Source organism: Alosa pseudoharengus, unplaced genomic scaffold (assembly GCF_046254945.1).
Source record: "Alosa pseudoharengus isolate Yale_2024_CS ecotype anadromous, Long Island Sound unplaced genomic scaffold, YU_APseudo_1.1 YU_APseudo_1.1_scf_22, whole genome shotgun sequence".
In the NCBI taxonomy this organism is placed as follows: Eukaryota; Metazoa; Chordata; class Actinopteri; order Clupeiformes; family Clupeidae; genus Alosa; species Alosa pseudoharengus.
The window spans coordinates 17293779-17311721 of NW_027468680.1; the positions used below are offsets into that span (position 1 = coordinate 17293779).

At 44.2% G+C, this 17943-nt stretch overlaps 1 protein-coding gene across 1 annotated transcript in view; it reads right to left on the reverse strand.

The window, feature by feature from the left end:
* mdga1 (MAM domain containing glycosylphosphatidylinositol anchor 1) overlaps positions 1-17943 on the reverse strand; it is a 183116-nt gene that overhangs the window by 47388 nt on the left and 117785 nt on the right. Inside the window, exons 6-9 of the mRNA XM_076300802.1 lie at positions 15657-15926; positions 12812-13141; positions 8633-8929; positions 1883-2149 (exon numbers count right to left, since the gene is read on the reverse strand). Of these exons, the coding sequence (XP_076156917.1) occupies positions 1883-2149; positions 8633-8929; positions 12812-13141; positions 15657-15926 (1164 nt within the window). The remainder of the gene's footprint in view (positions 1-1882; positions 2150-8632; positions 8930-12811; positions 13142-15656; positions 15927-17943) is intronic.

The window sequence follows — 17943 nt, forward strand, 5'->3', positions numbered from 1 at the left end:
TGTAATTCAGGCCTAGACTCCTCCCAGAGGATGTATAAATCTAATTATGCCAACACAGGGAAATAGAACTATGAATTATTATCACATCTATCCACTGAAGTGTAATGTTTAATATGACAAAGGGACTGCCCCATTTTAATATTTCAGGGAACTATCACTTTGCCATGATCAATAATGTTTTATGTGCCGGAATCAATATTATGATCTCCAGGTTACTCATGCTATCTTTTTGAGGTCAATGCTGTGGCGTCCTTGTCTTTTTTTCATATGCGGAAGAGATTTTTATTAGATTTAAAGTTGATAGATGAGTGTGAAGTATCCGTTATAGTCAATCTGTCAGTTGACCCCCGCAACCCTCTATGCACTTACTGTATCTACATCTCCAATACTGGAAATTCTTGTACCAATGTTGCAGACATAGCTTGGCAAATTGGGGCAAAAGGATCCAAAAATGGTGCAGCTTTTCCTTAACTAAAGACTCCAGGCAGGAACTTGTCATAGGGAACAGCTGTGATTTGGAACGGATCTGCCTGAGTTAAGAGAGCGAGACATTCGTCCTGAGCAGACTTCCTCTGCCTACGTGTGTGTATGTGTGTGTGTGTGTGTGTGTGTGTGTGTGTGTGTGTGTGTGTGCGCGCTGTTGAATGTGTCACAGCGGCGACAGCCAAGATAAGTCAGGCCGAGAGCAGAATGAGTGCATCTGTATGCTCTGGGAGACATGTTGCTGCGATGCTATGAAGCATCAGCAGCCAGGTGCCACCATGCTCAATGAAAGCATTGAAATGCGATTTGTTACATGACAGGGCCAGGCACAGGTTACAGCTGAGAGATGCTAGATGTTTACGGTGACACATTTCAAATTTTTTCATCCTTACACCACTCCAAACACACACAAAGAATATCCAGGGCTTAAGTTGAAGTATACTGGGATGTTGCTCACTGTAAAATGACTTCCCTGATAAAGTAGAATTCAGATAATGACATTGTTTTGCCAATGTAATGTTTAAATGCCTTTTTGATTGTTGCAGTTCTTCAAGGTTTGGGTTTCAATGACCTCCAGCACCAGTGGACTAAATAAAGGATGGTGGATTGATAATAGTGTGACTACACTGGTGACTTATGGGCAGGGCTTGAAAGGTGACACTCCAATGGTGCAATTCATCTCAAAAGCAGCCTTTGAGATACACATTCTCACTGACTTTGGGAGGTGTTGGAGTTGACTAAGAGGGAAAATATACAACAACTGATAGCTTTGTCAAATAAACACGTACTGCGGACATTGAAAAGCCTTGAAACTAAAATAACATCAACTTGTTCAGAAGGTATTTTTGATATTTTCTGCAAAACCATTTTAACACCATATGGTCAACTACATGTTTAATTGAATAAATGTTAGAATGTTAAACTTTTTCAAGTGCATGGCAACAGCAAACAGTAAATATTTAAACTAGAATCTGTGCTTATGTAAATGCCTACGAGTTGTAGCAGAATGAAAATGAGCAGATGCATTGAATCAGAAACTTTCATTAAGAGTTGCATTTATCTAAGTGGCAGTCATGTGAAACCCAAAGAAACGGGGCTTAAAAACACTGTTTACAGACACAGTCAGGGTCAGATAGGCATGGAAGATTTGCAATGTCTAAATAAACTTTGTCCCCACACCCAATCGGTGCCCGTGGATCATTGAAATTTGTGCACCAAATGAAAACTTCTTAATGTGATAAATATTGACCAGTTGATTCAGTGGATTTGTTTAATGAACACAGTATTTGTTCAGATTGCATAATAATAACAAAGAAAATGACTACTGACTTTATTGGAGTGAGACTATAACCTTCAAATTTTGCTAGCTAATCTATCTCCACGAGGTCATGTCACTCACCAGAGACGTTGAAGGTGCAGGTGGAGGTCCCCACGTTGTTGGAGACGCGGCACTCGTACGTGCCGTTCTTATCGGGCTCCAGCCGGAATCGGTAGACGGGTGTGTCCTGGCTGTCCAGCAGAGGCGGTCCCACGGGCTTCCCGTTCTGGAACCAGCGCACACTGGCGATGCGCGCCGGGTTGGTCTTGAGCACCACGCAGCGAAGCACCACCGTCTGGAAGTTGGGCGAGCGCACGTCCTGGAAAACTGGGTCCACGATAGGGGAAACTGCAGGGTCAGAGAGAATGATCATCTCCAGCGTTCTCTGTGTATACAGCCAAACAGTTTAGAACCTAATTATGTTTGTTTCACCCAGGCATGGCATGGTCCCAGTTCATTAATTTGTGCTCATGCACATTCCAGGAAGCAGTTGGACATGAGTAACATAAGCAACCATTGGTGTCAAAGCCAATGAGGCCAAAAGGTTACATTTACCCAATAAGTATTCCTAATTACATCCTGCTTTGTGGTCACAGAGAAGCTGTAGCCTATCATAACATCCTTTCATAAAGTGGTTGGTTAAAGAAGAATGTCCTCCTAATGGTTTTTATGGAGGTCTGATGAAAATGTTCAGTAGCCTCAACATAATGATGAAAGTGAATTAAAACTAATCATGTAATATACTACAAAGGATTTTCTTGTGATGAACACACCAACATGGTAACATTATACATCCTACCCATTTAAAAAGCTGAACTAGAATGACCAACTGGATCCTGTGGCTATAAATGAGAGGAAGGTGGTGGTGAGAGAGAGTGAGTCGTCAGCGCTAATCGAACGTAATTAACCTGTCAAAGGCCATCATTGGCTAATGACAGAGTAGTGGCCATTTGCAGTTGCGCTAGCCAAGCGGTAACACATTGAATAATAATGTCGGGAATTACACATTACTGCACCCTGCCCCCACGTTAATCGGATTCTTATCAGCAGGAAGTTAATGTTACATTTAACAACATGATTAAGTGAATGCGGGCGCTGCCAGGCAGTGTTACAGACGCCAATATCAATCCCATGACCGCTATCGAGAGGCTGTAAGTGCTTATAGTGAGATCACATTACATCAGATTGAGGTCACTGGAGAGATCTGATATTTGATCTCGCGTCCGGCTGTTTGTTCGGGGAGCGTTGGGGTAAATGCATAAAAAACGTTAACCATTCTGGAGAAAATATGAAAGGTTACGCAGGAAGAACCTATGGGTCCATGCAGACATATTGACAGATACATCAGTACTTCCAGCACACAGCAAAAACAATATACTCAGCTGTAGTGCAACACGTTTTTCCTTTTCACAAGATGTAGCCTTAGCATAACTAATGCATCTTCTCTCTTGGTTCCACACAGAACACGTTACTTAGGAGGGTTCCGTGTAGTAAGTGTAGTTTACATAAAAATACACATTTTAGATAAGTGATTCCTGATTGTTTTTATCTGTAAACACCGATGTCTCTTCCTTGTTTGAATATCACACACAGTAGGAGGGCTTCTCTAGACACAACTGTCCTCTATAATGTTGGTGTCTGTCTTGGGCTTTATGGCTGCAATTGGTCCCTGGATGTTTGGAACTGATAAGTACCCAGAGCGATACTGACGACATAGACCTGAAGGTCAGTGCTGTAAGGACACATACTGGGAGGGAGGGATACAGGCAGGGGGAAGAGAAAAGTGGGACAGTGGTCATTCTCCGTCCTTCTTCCTTGTCCTTACATATGGTGGAGGCCTTGATTCAAGCTCTGATTACACACAACACACATTCTAAGCATGATGGCACTACCAAGTATAATACTAAGTCAGGGCGTGGAGGGTGAGGGATGGAGAGTATTGCTGAAATAGTGACCTGAAAAGGACTTTATTCATTAGTCTTTTTTTACACGTTGCTGTTTTTTTTATATTGCTGTGGATATCAGTGGTTATCCTTCTAACTGAACAGCATCAGACAGTAAAAAGCCCATTGAAGAAGCCAAGGACTTGGAAACTGAAACAGAGCATCCGTGGAAATTATGTCTGATGTTCAAAAATGTATGAGGAGCAAAAACATACAAGATATGATAAAGATGACATGCAGACATGTGTGTGTGAGTGTGTGTGTGTTCGCTCACATGTTTGTGAGTGCCTCTGTGTATGTGTGTGTGTGTGTGTGTGTGTGTGTGTGTGTGTGTAAAATTGCCATATGCTGTCCATTCATTTAGTGAATGACTAACAATTCTGAGCTTCACCCTTAACCATTTCATTTCTTCTCTTTTACTGATGTCATTTCCAACAAATCCAAATTAGTTAATTCTTTAAGCCTCTTCCTATACTGCACAAATGCAAATGAGTTCATTCTTTAAAGGTACACTATGCGAGATTTTCCCCTTTACGAAGCCAATTTGATGATTAAACGAACTTGAAATAGGCGAATCATTCACCTAGCATAACTATACAGATTAGACGTAGCGAGTCGCTACCGAGAAAACCATCTATGCAACTTCGTGAATGGCGGCCATACAAATCTCGTGAGAATCGTGAAACATTACCTTGTCAGTAGATATAGCTGTTTGGAGATAGTTCTTGCCTGTTGTTAATCCTTCATCTCCATGACAAAAGCATTTTCATTGTGTACAGGGGGGATAAGTCACGAGAAGTTTGCTATTTACAACAGCAGAGTAAAATATGAATATATCGCACCTCCAGAAGGCGCTCACAGTCGCCACAAATACCTAAACCTGCATAGTGTACCTTTAAGCCTCTTCCTATACTGCACCAATGCAAATGGAGAGTGTCCAGACTTGTTTACTATTTATTAACCAAACTTGTGTCCAGACTTGTTTACTATTTATTTACTATTTGTTTATACTCTATCTCCTATTCCACTTTGTGTTGTTGGTTGTTTTCCTGGGAGAGTTGCAAAGTAGCAGACTGATTAAAGAAATAAAGAGAGTGAGAGACAAATGCAGAGGATGTGTGTGTCAAAGCACTCAAACAGAAAGTAAACCCACTCAAGGAGATATGCGACAGACACACACAAAAAAGAAGGAACGATATACACAGGGAGAAGGAAGCAGAGACAAAGCAGAAGAGACACAGAGAGAGAGAGAGAGAGAGAGAGCACTTGTATATATTACATAAATCAATGTATTGTTGTGGTAGAACTGCTGGATTCTTTACAAATGGAGTGAGAATAATTGCTCTGTCAGATCCACTTACTTTTAACATCTTTGTGCCCACTATTGCGGGAAAAATCCAGAAATGTTTCAAAACAAAACCATTTTTAAAAATGACTCACCAACGCTCACTCTGCTTGGTTAACATTTCCTATTTATTATTTGTTTTGTTGTTAAGGGAGCACATGACTGTTTCAGTTCTGGAATACAACAGTCTCTTTTTCTTCTCTCAAACACTGATCAGGAAAAAGACAGATACCGAGAGAGAGAGAGAGAGAGAGATAGAGAGAGAGAGGGGGGGGGGGAAAGGTTGAGTTGAGGAGAGGATAGAGAGAGAAAAGTGTGGAGGGGACAGCAAGAGGGGAGGAGGGTGGAGTCCACTTCATTACAGAGCGGGCGGTAAAGAATGGGCTCTCTCTGCCGTATCGATCACTCTGGCTAAAGGGGTGCGCCAGAAAAACAAACTCACTGAAAAAATAAAGAGTGAGAGAGAAAGACAGGAAAAAAACAAACAAACACAGCAGGTGGGCGCTTTGTGTGTGTGTGTGTGTGTGTGTGTGTGTGTGTGTGTGTGTGTGTGTGTGTGTGTGTGTGTGTCTAAAAGTGTATGTGTCTTGGAGTGAGTGAGACTCTCACTCTGTGTGTGTGTATGTGTTTACGAGACTGTCAGTGTGTGTGTATGTGTGTCAGAGTGTGTGTGTGTGTGTGAGTGTGTGTGTCTCTGCGGTGCTCTGGCTCTTGGCTGGTGCTGTGTCTGCGTCCCTCTTCCCCTCACGCTGAGTGGGAGCGGGCCGGCCACCTGCTCCATTAATCACCGCTGCTTTGGGAGGACCAGGGGGGGGGGGGGTCTGAGGCTCTGGCCTCTACTACCACCTCCCTCACTCACTCTCACACACACACACAGACACACAGACACACACACACACTCTCTCTCTCTCTCTCACACACACACAGACACACACACACACGCTCACACACTCACACACACACACACACACACACACACACACAAACACACACACACACACACACACACACACACACACACTCACACACACATACACCACAGCCCTCCTGCATTAGCTGGCTGTGTAAATCTAAAGAGGCTGGCCTGAGGACCACTGAAGGGTGGCCCTGTATGAGTGTTTGAGCAAGATACAAGGAGGTTTTTTTGGTGGGAGGGGAGTGGAGGGGACTTGTTTTTTTTTAATGAAGCCATCATTCACTTCTTCTGTGTTGGGAGATGGCACTGGAATAGCTGTCTGCTGCTATGCTGTTGGGCCAAATGGGATTTTGAGAAGCCACCAGTCCGGAGGGTGCTTTGTCAGAGCTAGGCATGACAGGTGCACTCAGAGTATGCCACAAAGGGTGTAATCCACTGTGTGTTTGTTGAAGGGAGGGGAATGATATACAATTTGTATGCATAATACACTACCATTCTTATATATTCTTTATATTAAGTATGTTTCAAGAATGATCAGTAAAGGATGCCTCTACTGTATGTAAAGTGGTCCTTGCCATTGTAGGCTATGAACAATCAAACCTACCAGGACCTAACTCACCTAACATGGTGTGGGACCATGTGCCAATTATTGTTGAAATTATTGTTATGCTCAGCAGGGATATTCATCCTCTTTTTTAAATATTCACAACCTTGTATATATTAAATAATGAATATGAATCATATGAATCTTTGCATTCTTCAATACTGAAAGATAAATAATAACTTCCTCCATATTCTTAATGGGTTAGTGTTATTGCCCATCGCAAACTTGGCCTCACCTATACTCAATAATCCTCTTAGTCATTGCTATGGTAACCTCATGGGAAGGTCTGCCTCTTATGAGAGAAAAGAATATTGACCAGCGTCGTTGACAAACAAAGCAGCACAGTCCTTTCAGACAGTTCCTATTAAGAAATGAGTTGGGGGAAGAAGAAAAATAAAATGAATAAAAAGCAAAATACATAAACTACACCTACTGTACTCCCTTTAAAAGCTTATGATGCATTTATCAGAAAAGAAAAAACAGTTGGTGACAAAAGAGAATTACTCTCATTGCAGAGTGGCAAACTTTAGAGACTTCAAAACATTAGCGGTGAACCGGTGTTGAATGAGTGGCATGTTTTTTTCTTCTTTCTTTTGTGCTCAGTCTGAGGTGGGAGCAGCACTAATGAATTCACAACCTTTTAGGTTCGCCACTTACTTCATGCAGGTCTCTGTAATGGATGCATTATTGAAACTCTGAATGCATTAGTGTGCTCACAAGCCTCCCAAATGCTAGCTCTAAATATAGCCGCTTAAAGTCATTGATAATGGCCGACTGGCTGCTAGTGTCCTAATGGAATAGGTGCCGGTTACTGAGTAACTATCTGTCCATCTTGTTTGGGTGCATCAGTACCATTCCACTGTTGCCATGGCAGCCAGGTGATATTACATTTTATTTTATGTTTTTTGCGAGAGATTTAAGTTAAAGCGTTTGCTGTGAGGAGCAGCAATTCCAATCTAATGACTCAATCCATCAAGGTAAATTGGTGACAGACTTAACAAGTGTTTTTGTTACACAATAAACATCACATTACTCAGTACCCAGATTGGGTGGTAATAAACGGCGCATTTTGCAGTAATTCGAAAAGGAGATTTAATGACACCGCTGGTGCCATCTTTAGCGTGGAGTGATACGTGAACCATGAGGAACACTTTGAAACACACACCAGCTCGACTTCACACTTGTGAAAATACAATTTTCTAAGTGACAGCCGTATGAAGAATGCTACACTATGTGCTCTGTGACCATTTCATTGACTTCGGCTCACAAAATATGAGGGATACATTTCCTGTGGAATTTCTATTTCCAGGATCTATGCATGCTCAAGGATATATGGATATTTCAAAACAACTTGACACAATTTTCCCTTGTGGGTCATTTCTAACATCTCAATTCAAAATGTAAAAGTAAGCATAGTGACCATGTAAAATCAGTATTGATGACATATTTGCATTTGTGTGTGTGTGTGTGTGTTAGAGCAGAGACTTTCTAATGAGGAGACACAGCACATAAAAAATACTCCATAGAAATGCATGGGGCTAGTTTGTCACGCCAATATGGCCGTTGTCTACACATATCCCACCCCTTCCTTGGCAAAACGTCGACATGTGAATACATTGAGCCAATCATGTGGTGTGATGTGAATACATTGAGCCAATCATATGGTTTGTTGTGAAGACATCGTGCCAATCATGTGTTGTGATCTCGCCGCTGGAGCAAGATTGGTGTCGTGAAGCCTTGCGCACGCGCAGTTCGACCCAAAGACTGTGCCCGATGAGTGCCCAAAAAACGTTGGTATATGGCCGCCCAGTGGAGGGACTTGGCCTAAAAGGACTTTGGTTAGAGTGACAAGCTTGCCTTACTATACCATCATGTGTTACCAAATTTCCCTCACGGGATCAAAAAAGTATATATACTTATACTATACACCACCACCACCACCATCACATTAAAACAGCAATGTGTGCATCTGTTCCCTGTGTCCAGTCTCCATGCCTTTCATGTGTCCTGGAGCACTACTTACACTGGACGTTGAGCTGGACCTGTGCCTCCCGCCGTTTGATGTTGAGCCCGTTGTAGGGGGCCGTCTGGCAGCGGTATGGGCCCATGAGATCACGGGAGACGTTGGTGAGACGCAGCCGGCCGTCCCGCGTCTCCACCACCCATTCGCCGTTGGGCATGGTCAGGTCCTTGCTCCCGCGCGACCACAGGACGGGAGGGCGCGGCTTGCCGTCCACCAGGCAGACCAGCTCGGCTGTGCCGCCCTCCTTCACACTGACCGTCGCGCCGCCGGGCGGCACGGTCAGAATGGGGGGAGTCACTGTGTGGGAGGAAGGAGAAGGAGAAAGAATGAGAAGATGAAACAGATAGATAGATTAGATGTATTTATCCCAAGGGAAATTTGGTAAAAAAAGGAGAAAGAAAGAAAGAAAGAAAGAAAGAAAGAAAGTAGCAGAAAAAGAAGAACATAACCAGGAGAAGATGAAGATGAGAGAATGACAAGAGAAAGGGAATAGCAACAAACACATGTGATTTACAGTATACTGCATATCAGTCCTGCAATTTATATGATTTGGTGCCATGTGCCCTAAGTCATCCCCTTCCCTCTGCTATTCTAATGGTACACCGTGGTCTGGTGCTAATGATTCAGTGGTTGCCTTGACAGAGGTGACGGAGGGCGCGGTTGGTGCTGGGCCCCAGTTGAGAGAAGGCAGGCAAGGGGTGGAGACAGAGGAGTGCATTGTAATTGAGAAGGTCGTGCGAGGGCACCGTGTGAGGAAACCAAATGGGAAAACAGTGTAGGGTTGTGTTGTGGTGGTTTAAAGAGCAGGGAGGCGAGCCCGCAAGGGGGTGGGGAGGGCTGGAGAGTGACTAGCATATCGCTATTAGCGCCTGGGTTTTCACGGCTCTCTTAAATGTTTAGTGGGTGTCAGCGGATACATCTAAATGCTCCTCCGCAGCGAGAATAAATAAATAAATAAATACATTTAAAAAGAAACCCGTCTCCCTGCTCGACTGCCCTCGGTGTGAAGGTTAAAGAAACATTCCGCCAAACATCAATATCCTCAGACAGGTGCTCCGGCGTGCATCAATGAGAGACACGCACGGCGGCGAGACGGTGTGCCAGCGGGCCTGCCAGCGAGGTGGCGTGAGAGGCACAGAGGCGGAGAGAGAGAGACGGCAGTGAGGAGGACGTGGGGGGCGCTGCTCTGCCACCCAAATGGAGTGTAGACCCACTGCCAAGACAAGAAAACAGCGACGGAGGTCGCCAACGAAAACATAAATAAATAAATAAATAAATAAATAAATAAATAAATAAATAAACGAAGGCCAACAGTGAGACAGCCAATGCAGATGAGTAGGAGAGGAGATTTTTGGAGTCATAAAGACACCACTACACGACAGCCAGAATTCACCTTGAAAAACATAATACACCATTTCTGGTGGACTCTCCAAGTCATCATGTTTATCTGTGATTATCTAAGGGAGGATCGTTGGTTTCTATAGAATACAGGTTTCGGATGAGTTTAAATAAAACGTTTTTTGAAATGAAACATCTTTGATAGCTGCTCTCTGGCAGTGAACCTGTGAAAGTGGCAGAAATAAGACTATTATAAACCTCAAGGTCTTAACAGGCTGACAGCATACCTAATCCCAACATTTCAACAAACCACTATTTTCACATTCATTTCACATTCACATTTTGGCATTCAGAAATTCCAACTCCAAAAAAAATGTGTCTAAACACTACTAAACTCTTTTAACAAACTTTCCTTCCATAACTTTCACTAAAACTCTGAACAGACCTCCAAACGTCAGCTCTGCGACCTGTCTGTTCCTCAGCCCAGCACAGCATGTCTTGCCCAACAGCCTTTGGCACTACTACCACTAGCACCTTTTTCTAAAAAGACATCTGGTTACCATCCTCCAGCATGCACACACACACACACACACACACACACACACACACACCTCGCTCAGATGTAGTGGTCCATCTGAGAGTGTCATGGCTGCGGAGGCGAGCCCCCATGTGTTGTTTTATTCATCATATAGTGACAGGCTCCTGATTGCCATTGGCTGCTGTGGGCTTTAATGAGACCAATAAGACGGAGCCTGCATTCATATTTCATTGAATATTCCATTCAACTTTTTCTGGCCCAGTGTGCAAAGAACATTAACATACGTCACAGTCTGCATAAAATGGGAGTCCTGGAATGACACTGACGCAACTGTACGTATTGAGACACATCCTGTCTCTCCATTAAAACTTTTCTGGACATGGCTGGACATGCTTAGCACCTAGCAGTAACATATTCTGTAGCATTATCTTTTAATTTAACAGCTTTGGTTTACTGCCACCAACATTGGACTGGCATGAGTTATAGCTGCTGCAATTTATCCCTGTCATAAAGCCTATGATTATCCAATCAGTCCAAATCAGACATTGATGGCAAATGATTCAATGTCTGGCAATTGAGGTAGGGCTGCACAGTTTGGGGGAAATGTCTAATTGCAATTTCTCTGCTCTGTCTGACATACATTGTGATTGTGATACAATTTTTGAAAATCAAGCCTTAGTGCAAGTGAGCCTTAGCTCACTTCTGATTGGTGAGCTTGCCTAGTGCATGTTAAGCATGTCACTCCTGTTAGGTGAGCTTCACTGTCTGTCACACAAGGAGGATGACATGAATGTAAAAATCATAGGTGTGACAAGATTGGCCATTAGACTGAGGTGTGAGCAGCACAATTAAATGCATCCTTTGCAATTAGCTAATTGCATTAGTTAAAATTGTGATTTTGATAAAACAAATATATTAATTGTGTAGCCCTAATCTGATGAACTGCCAACATATAGTGTTCAGTCTGTCTATGTGGCCATTCAACATAATTAACTAAACAAATATACAGGGGTCACACCATAGTTGTTGTGTACTACCATTCAGTATAGTCAAAAGTACTCCCCATACTGTCAAATGTAAATTCACTTTTGAATATGACCAATATCTAAAACTGCATCAACAGAGTAACAAAAAGATATCTTAAATAGCTGTGACATACAACATTAAACAGTCCTGTGTGTGGCTTATGAGCCAAAGCTAATCTGAGCAGTTTAGCCAGCGGCTGGCCACTGCCTACCTCTATGTTCCTCCACCTCCACCTTACTCTCCGTCTAATCAACTGTGAATTCCAAATAGACCCCAGCGAGGCAGATGGACTCCCCGAGGGGGAAGACAGTGCCTCTGTCAGCGCAGCCTCTCCTCAGGAGGCCAGGCTCTGGCTCTGGCTAATGCAGACTATATTCTCTTGCTTTCAAAAGGGACACAAAAATACTGAGATGTGAACTGACTGTGTTATTGTCACAAAAAATACTGAGATATGAACTGAGCGTGTTATTGTCACAAAAAATACTGAGATGTGAACTGAGCGTGTTATTGTCACAAACTACTGAGATGTGAACTGTGTTTGGATAGAGTCAGCAGAGGTCTCCATGGGTAGATGAGGAAAGGAAGACTATTCTTCAGTGGAAACGCCGAGTGCATGGTAAAGATGTGCATTTAGAGAGATGCCTGGCAGAAATAGGTTTCCAAACACCCACAGCCCTTGCCAGGTTTAGTGGAGGAGGTCAGGTGGAAAGGTAGAGGGGGATATTATTAAAAAAAGAAAGAAAGTGAGAGAGATATCTGAGGAAAGAGATAGACAGAGACTGCCAAATGAAATGAGGGATTGCCCAGAAGGTTATATGAGAGAGAGAGAAAGAGAGAGGAAGGGAGAGAGAGAGAAGAAGATAGAGAGAGAGAGAGGAAGAGCTTGTAAAAGAATACTGTAGGCCTATGATAAATAACTCAACATTAAAAGTGAATGGAAGTAAAAGAAGCCTCAAAAGGGGTGTGAGGGAAAACAGGTATGTCTGCAAATTCCGGAGAGAGAGACAAAGTAGAGGAGAGAGCGTGGCGGGGGAGCAGGAGGTGATGATAGAGGAAGAGGAACAGAAGATGATGAGGAAGAAGAAAAAAAAGAAAAAGAGGGAAAAGAGCAATGAATAGGTTGATGAGGAGAGGAGGAAGAAGAGGGGTAAATAAAAAAGGAGAGGTACTGTAGAAGAAGAAAAAGAGAAGAAGAAGATAGAGGAAGAGGAGGCATCATCAGAAGAGGAAGAGGCCCGCCTCACCCCGCACTGCCCGTGCTGGTCCAGTCCACTCACCGCTGCTCTGGGTGATGTTGATGTCCACGCGCAGCTCCTGCACGCTGCTCCCGGGGAAGCCGGCCACGCAGCTGTAGGTGGCCTGGTCGCGGAACTTCATGTCCACGATCTCCAGGCTGCTGGTGCCCGGGGGCATGTCGGGGTCACTGCGCAGCACGATCAGGCTGTCCGTGGGGTTGACGGGCATGGCGTTCTTGTACCACGTGTAGTTGACCTTGTCCTGGGGCTGGGCGTCCACGTGGCAGGAGAGCTTGAGGTCCCGGCCCATCTGGATACTCTCGCTGTCCTTGTTGGAGTCCGGCGTGATCTGGAAGGTGAGGTTCTTCATCGCTGGACAGAGGGGACAAGGGAGCACGGGGTAAACAATAAACAATGAGAGAGAATGAGAGAGACGGTGCAAAACAAACCACTTACTGTACCAACGCAAGAGAGATGGGAGAAGACGCTGAACTAAAAGTGGTAAAGTTAAGCTCAACTGCAGTGAGGCCAATAACAATTGGGAAATAAAGTTTCATGCATGGCAGTAATTATCTCAAACTGTGTGGACCAAATAAGAGCAATTTTTCAACAAAATTGCCCTTAAAACAGGATCAATACAAATTTCTAAAAAAAAGCAGACAGGAGGAATTAATGGTGGCTATAGAAAGAATAGCAGCGAATGCAGACAGAACATAAATTGAGTGTTGGTAATGTTAATGTTAAAGCTCTGTCAAAAAGAAAATGAAGGTGATTGAAACGACTAAGTCAGCAGCTCTGTGTCATGATGTCTGGTTAGGTCAGCATTTGGCCCGCTTTTGTTCCCTTTACTTATTCATGATCCTCTTACCTGCTCAACCATTGACTTATACATGAGAGCACATGCTAAGAATAGCAAATTAGCGCCACGATAACTGACTAAGGCTGTAGCCCTCATTACACATGCCCACAAAAATGCATAATTACAAGCTTTAAGAAATGCATTTACCGGTAATTAACAGGAGAAATGTATTAAATTCCTAGGTCTAGATGACCATTTGACTTCTTACATTAACACAGGGTGAGGGCCATTTGTTAGAATTTTAATGGCCTACTTTTAGAGTGCTGAGCCGAGTATGTCTAAGCGTAAAGTGTTTCCCAACATCCTTCAAGACTTCTGCTGATTCATCCCTCATTTGTAATATCTGGCCTGATTTCGCCCCGCTGGCAGAGATAAAGTTTATCATGTGGGCAGGGAGGAGATACAGTACCAGGGGGACCCGAGAGCCACTAGTGGGGCGGAGATTGCCTATCTGCCTGCCTGTCAGGAGGAGGCTTTGGAAGCCCTTCCAATGCCTCTCCAAAGCAAGTTTAACAGAGTAGTGCAGAGTCAGACTACGTAAGGCTCTCACCTGTAGCTTTCTTGAGCAATACTTCCACAAAGACATGTATTATATTCAGCGATCTTCCTGATATCTTCTACGCAAAGGTTACAGAGGAGTATTTAGCTCATCAGACACCCCAAAGCTTGACTTCAATGAAGAATGTAGTTCATGTCTGCTACGTCTCTGCATCGTTGCAGCACAGATCTATTTCAAGGTGTAATGAGATGCCCAGGACAGATTCATCCCCGTCACACGCACACAAACGGAAGTTTCTGGGCCTTTCGCTCGCACACCTGGCCTCACAACAGATGCAATTGGACCCAAGTTCCGGTGTGCGCCCGCATTCAGACGACAGAGAGAGAAATGGAACCGTTTAGCAGGCGTGTCAGTCCCATCCCATAATGAACCCTCCACTGAGAGGAGAGGGGGGGGTGTGTGTGGGGGGGGGGGGGCTCAGTCACCATATGGCTGGTGAGGCGTGTTCAAACGGATGGCGCCCATATGCTTCTACCTGCGACCGCTGATTGGAGCTGGTCGGCGACAGTGGTGGTGGTGGCGGTGGCGATGACAACAACGGTAGCAGACGCCACCTGTGCTTCGATGACATGCCGTGCCCCATTAACAAAGACAGAAACAGAGTGGGAAGAAGAGAGAGAGAGAGAGAGAGAGAGAGAGAGAGAGAGAGAGAGAGAGAGAGAGAGCAAAAACACCTCAGCTGTCCAAAAACACGCTCGTGCCGATGGAGTGTCTGTCTGTTCTCTCCATCGCTAATTACTCTCCATTCCCAGCAAATTAATTGGAGTAAATAAAGATGATTAAACGCTCTAAAAATAGTCTGCACAGCCCGCCGCCAATGATGATGGCTTCGTACGATCGCAGGAAATTACAGAAACGCACTTAACCTCTGTGCCTGACACGATTAGACAGAGGCGTTGGAGATAATCAGAGATCAACTGCTCTCTGAATACATATGCTGCAGCGCGGCCCACCCACAACACTGAATATTCTGATAACTGACAGACCACTGTTCTGAGCTGCTCTCGTTAAAAAAACAACTGAATTCAAAGCTCAAACGTGTTGTAATTTTTGAAGGGAAACTCCGATCTTGCAACAACCTTGAATGATAATATTTTTCGGATCAATGCTTATTCCGTTCTTGCACTGCAACGACTGATGTGGTTTTGGTCCCAAACAAACATTTCCACTTAGACCCTAGGTTGTCGCCGAAGTTATTGACACAATGTAAGTGTCGTCATATGTAATATTTCACTGGAATTAGTACTAGTAATTTTTTGCTCTTCCAATGAAATGTTCTAGTTATATTAAATTAATCTAAATTAATATTGAAATGACAAATGTATGGTTCAAGTAGGTGTAATACTCTCATTTGCTCTCTCACACACACACACACACACACACACACATACAGAGAGAGAGAGAGAGAGAGATGATGCACTAACTGGAGTGCAGGAGCACGTATAAGTGTGCAGGGTTTATACTCTTACTTCTAACGACGAGGTTGACGTTCTTCTTGGCCGGGTTGCCCACATTGTTGACCGCGGTGCAGTTGTAGAAGCCGGAGTCAGAGGGCCTGACGGAGCGGAGGGTCAGGGACCCACCGCGGACCTGCGCCCCCCTGGGCAGCGGCGCAGGGTACCTGGACCACGTCACCACGGGAGTGGGGAACCCCGCTGTCACCTCGCAGGACATGGTCACGTCTCTGCCCGGGTCCACCACCAGTGTCTCGTTTCCAGATAGCCGCAGAGCCGGGGGAGCTGAGATAGAGGAGTACAGATCACAGATCACAATGTAATGTGCTATTAAAGTATACTAGGGCACCATAACAGGCAGGATTTATCACTGATTTTATCACAGACTAAATAGTGCAGAAGATTTAAAGAATATGTGACTTGTCTCATACTAGAACTCTTACAGGAGCCTGAGCCTCCTCTGAGCGCTGATAAAGTATTTTTAGAACTCTGGAAAACCAATTGTAAGGTCGATACTGATACAAACACGATTTAGAGTAATCATGAGTAGGTTTGGGGAAACGTTTTTCATGTTCTTAATACTACTGAGGCAACTGAAATGTCTAATAAGACACTCATTACGCTAAACTAATGATTATATATTCTGTATTACAGCCCTTGGGCCAAAGGACAAGTGATTGGGTGGCCACTTTTTTAATTGAACCATCAACCTTTGAGAGACTAACAGACAATGACAGAACACAAGTGCTTTAGATAAGAGGCATTTAAGCACTTATGAAAAAATAAAATTAAATTAGCATGACTCGCTCTCAGATTAAATAATAATATCAGAGTACACACACAAGAGTTTTCCATTATTAGCTGTAGTACAAAAGAGATGAAAGGGCTGTGGCCTTGTAGACTCTAAGAAGAATTGAATAATCAAACCCATTCTCTACAAAACAATAGAAACAGAGCCTGGAGCTGTGTAGTGCTATTGAGGGGAGTGCTTGAGAAATCCATGTCAAATGGACTATCTACTAATCCGAGCATCTACATGCAAAATCCTGCATAAGTTTAGAAGACCACCGAGTAATAACAACTCAGCATTAAGTTTGTGTCTCCAAAAGCATTATTTTAGATTTAGTTTAGACAAGTCAGTAGAAAGAATTAAAGCAACAGTGCATGATTTGGTGTTGCACACAGACAAGAACTGTTTCATCTGTGTCTGAGTTTTAAAACCAGCTCTCCTGAAAAGAGCAAAATGCCCTGATATTCAAGGGGGGGGGGGGGGTGGAGGTGGTGGTGTTTCAGTGGAGAGTCGGACAGAGATCGATAGGAGCCCGTCGACCTGAACGCATCATGTACAGAGGGCAAGGGAGGGAGAGGAGAACAAAGGACTGTGGGGAAGGGACACAGAGAAAGAGGAGATGAGGTTGGGCTTGGAGTGGAAAAAGAGCACTTCCACAAGGACATTAATCATCTGTGGAGCCGGTGAACCGCACGCACACACACACACACAAACACACACACACACACACACACACACACACACGCACGCACACGCACACGCACACGCACGCACACGCACACACACACACACACACACACACACACACACACACACACACACACACACACACACACAAAGGTCTACATGTCCTGAGGAGTTATAAGAGGGACAGAACACACACATGTACAACAAAACAGATTCAAACACACACACACACACACACACACACACACACACACACTTGTGTCCCAAGAAGACTGGTACTACTGACATGGACACACAAAGACATCCACATGCGAAACAATGTCACACATGGACAATTGCCAGAATGGAACAGCTACGGGAGACAGGCCACAACAGCATTCTCAACTATAGAAACTTCAATATCAAAAGCACATTTCTAACTGAACCTACGCAAATCTAGTCTGGCTTTCACCAGACCAAGCTCAATCTTTTAAGATTGAACATTAGTCTGGGGAGTCCGCTATGTATTTTCTACTGCACAAAAGGTGTGAAGGGGCACCTGTGGCCTACTGGTTGGGGCTTCGGGCTTGTAACCGAAGGGTTGCCGGTGGGCGGGGGAAGTGGCTAAGCACTGCTCTCCCATGCCCACATCCATGGCTAAAGTGCCCTTGAGCAAGGCACCTAACCCCTCACTGCTCAGCGAGCGCCGCTGTAGCAGGCAGTTAGCTCACTGCTCCGGGTTAGTGTGTGTTTCAACGGGCATAGTTCAAATGACTCTGGACACAATTGGATAGTCATTCACCAATCTGACCAACGAACCAGGTGACGTTTGCAGAGCGACGTGAA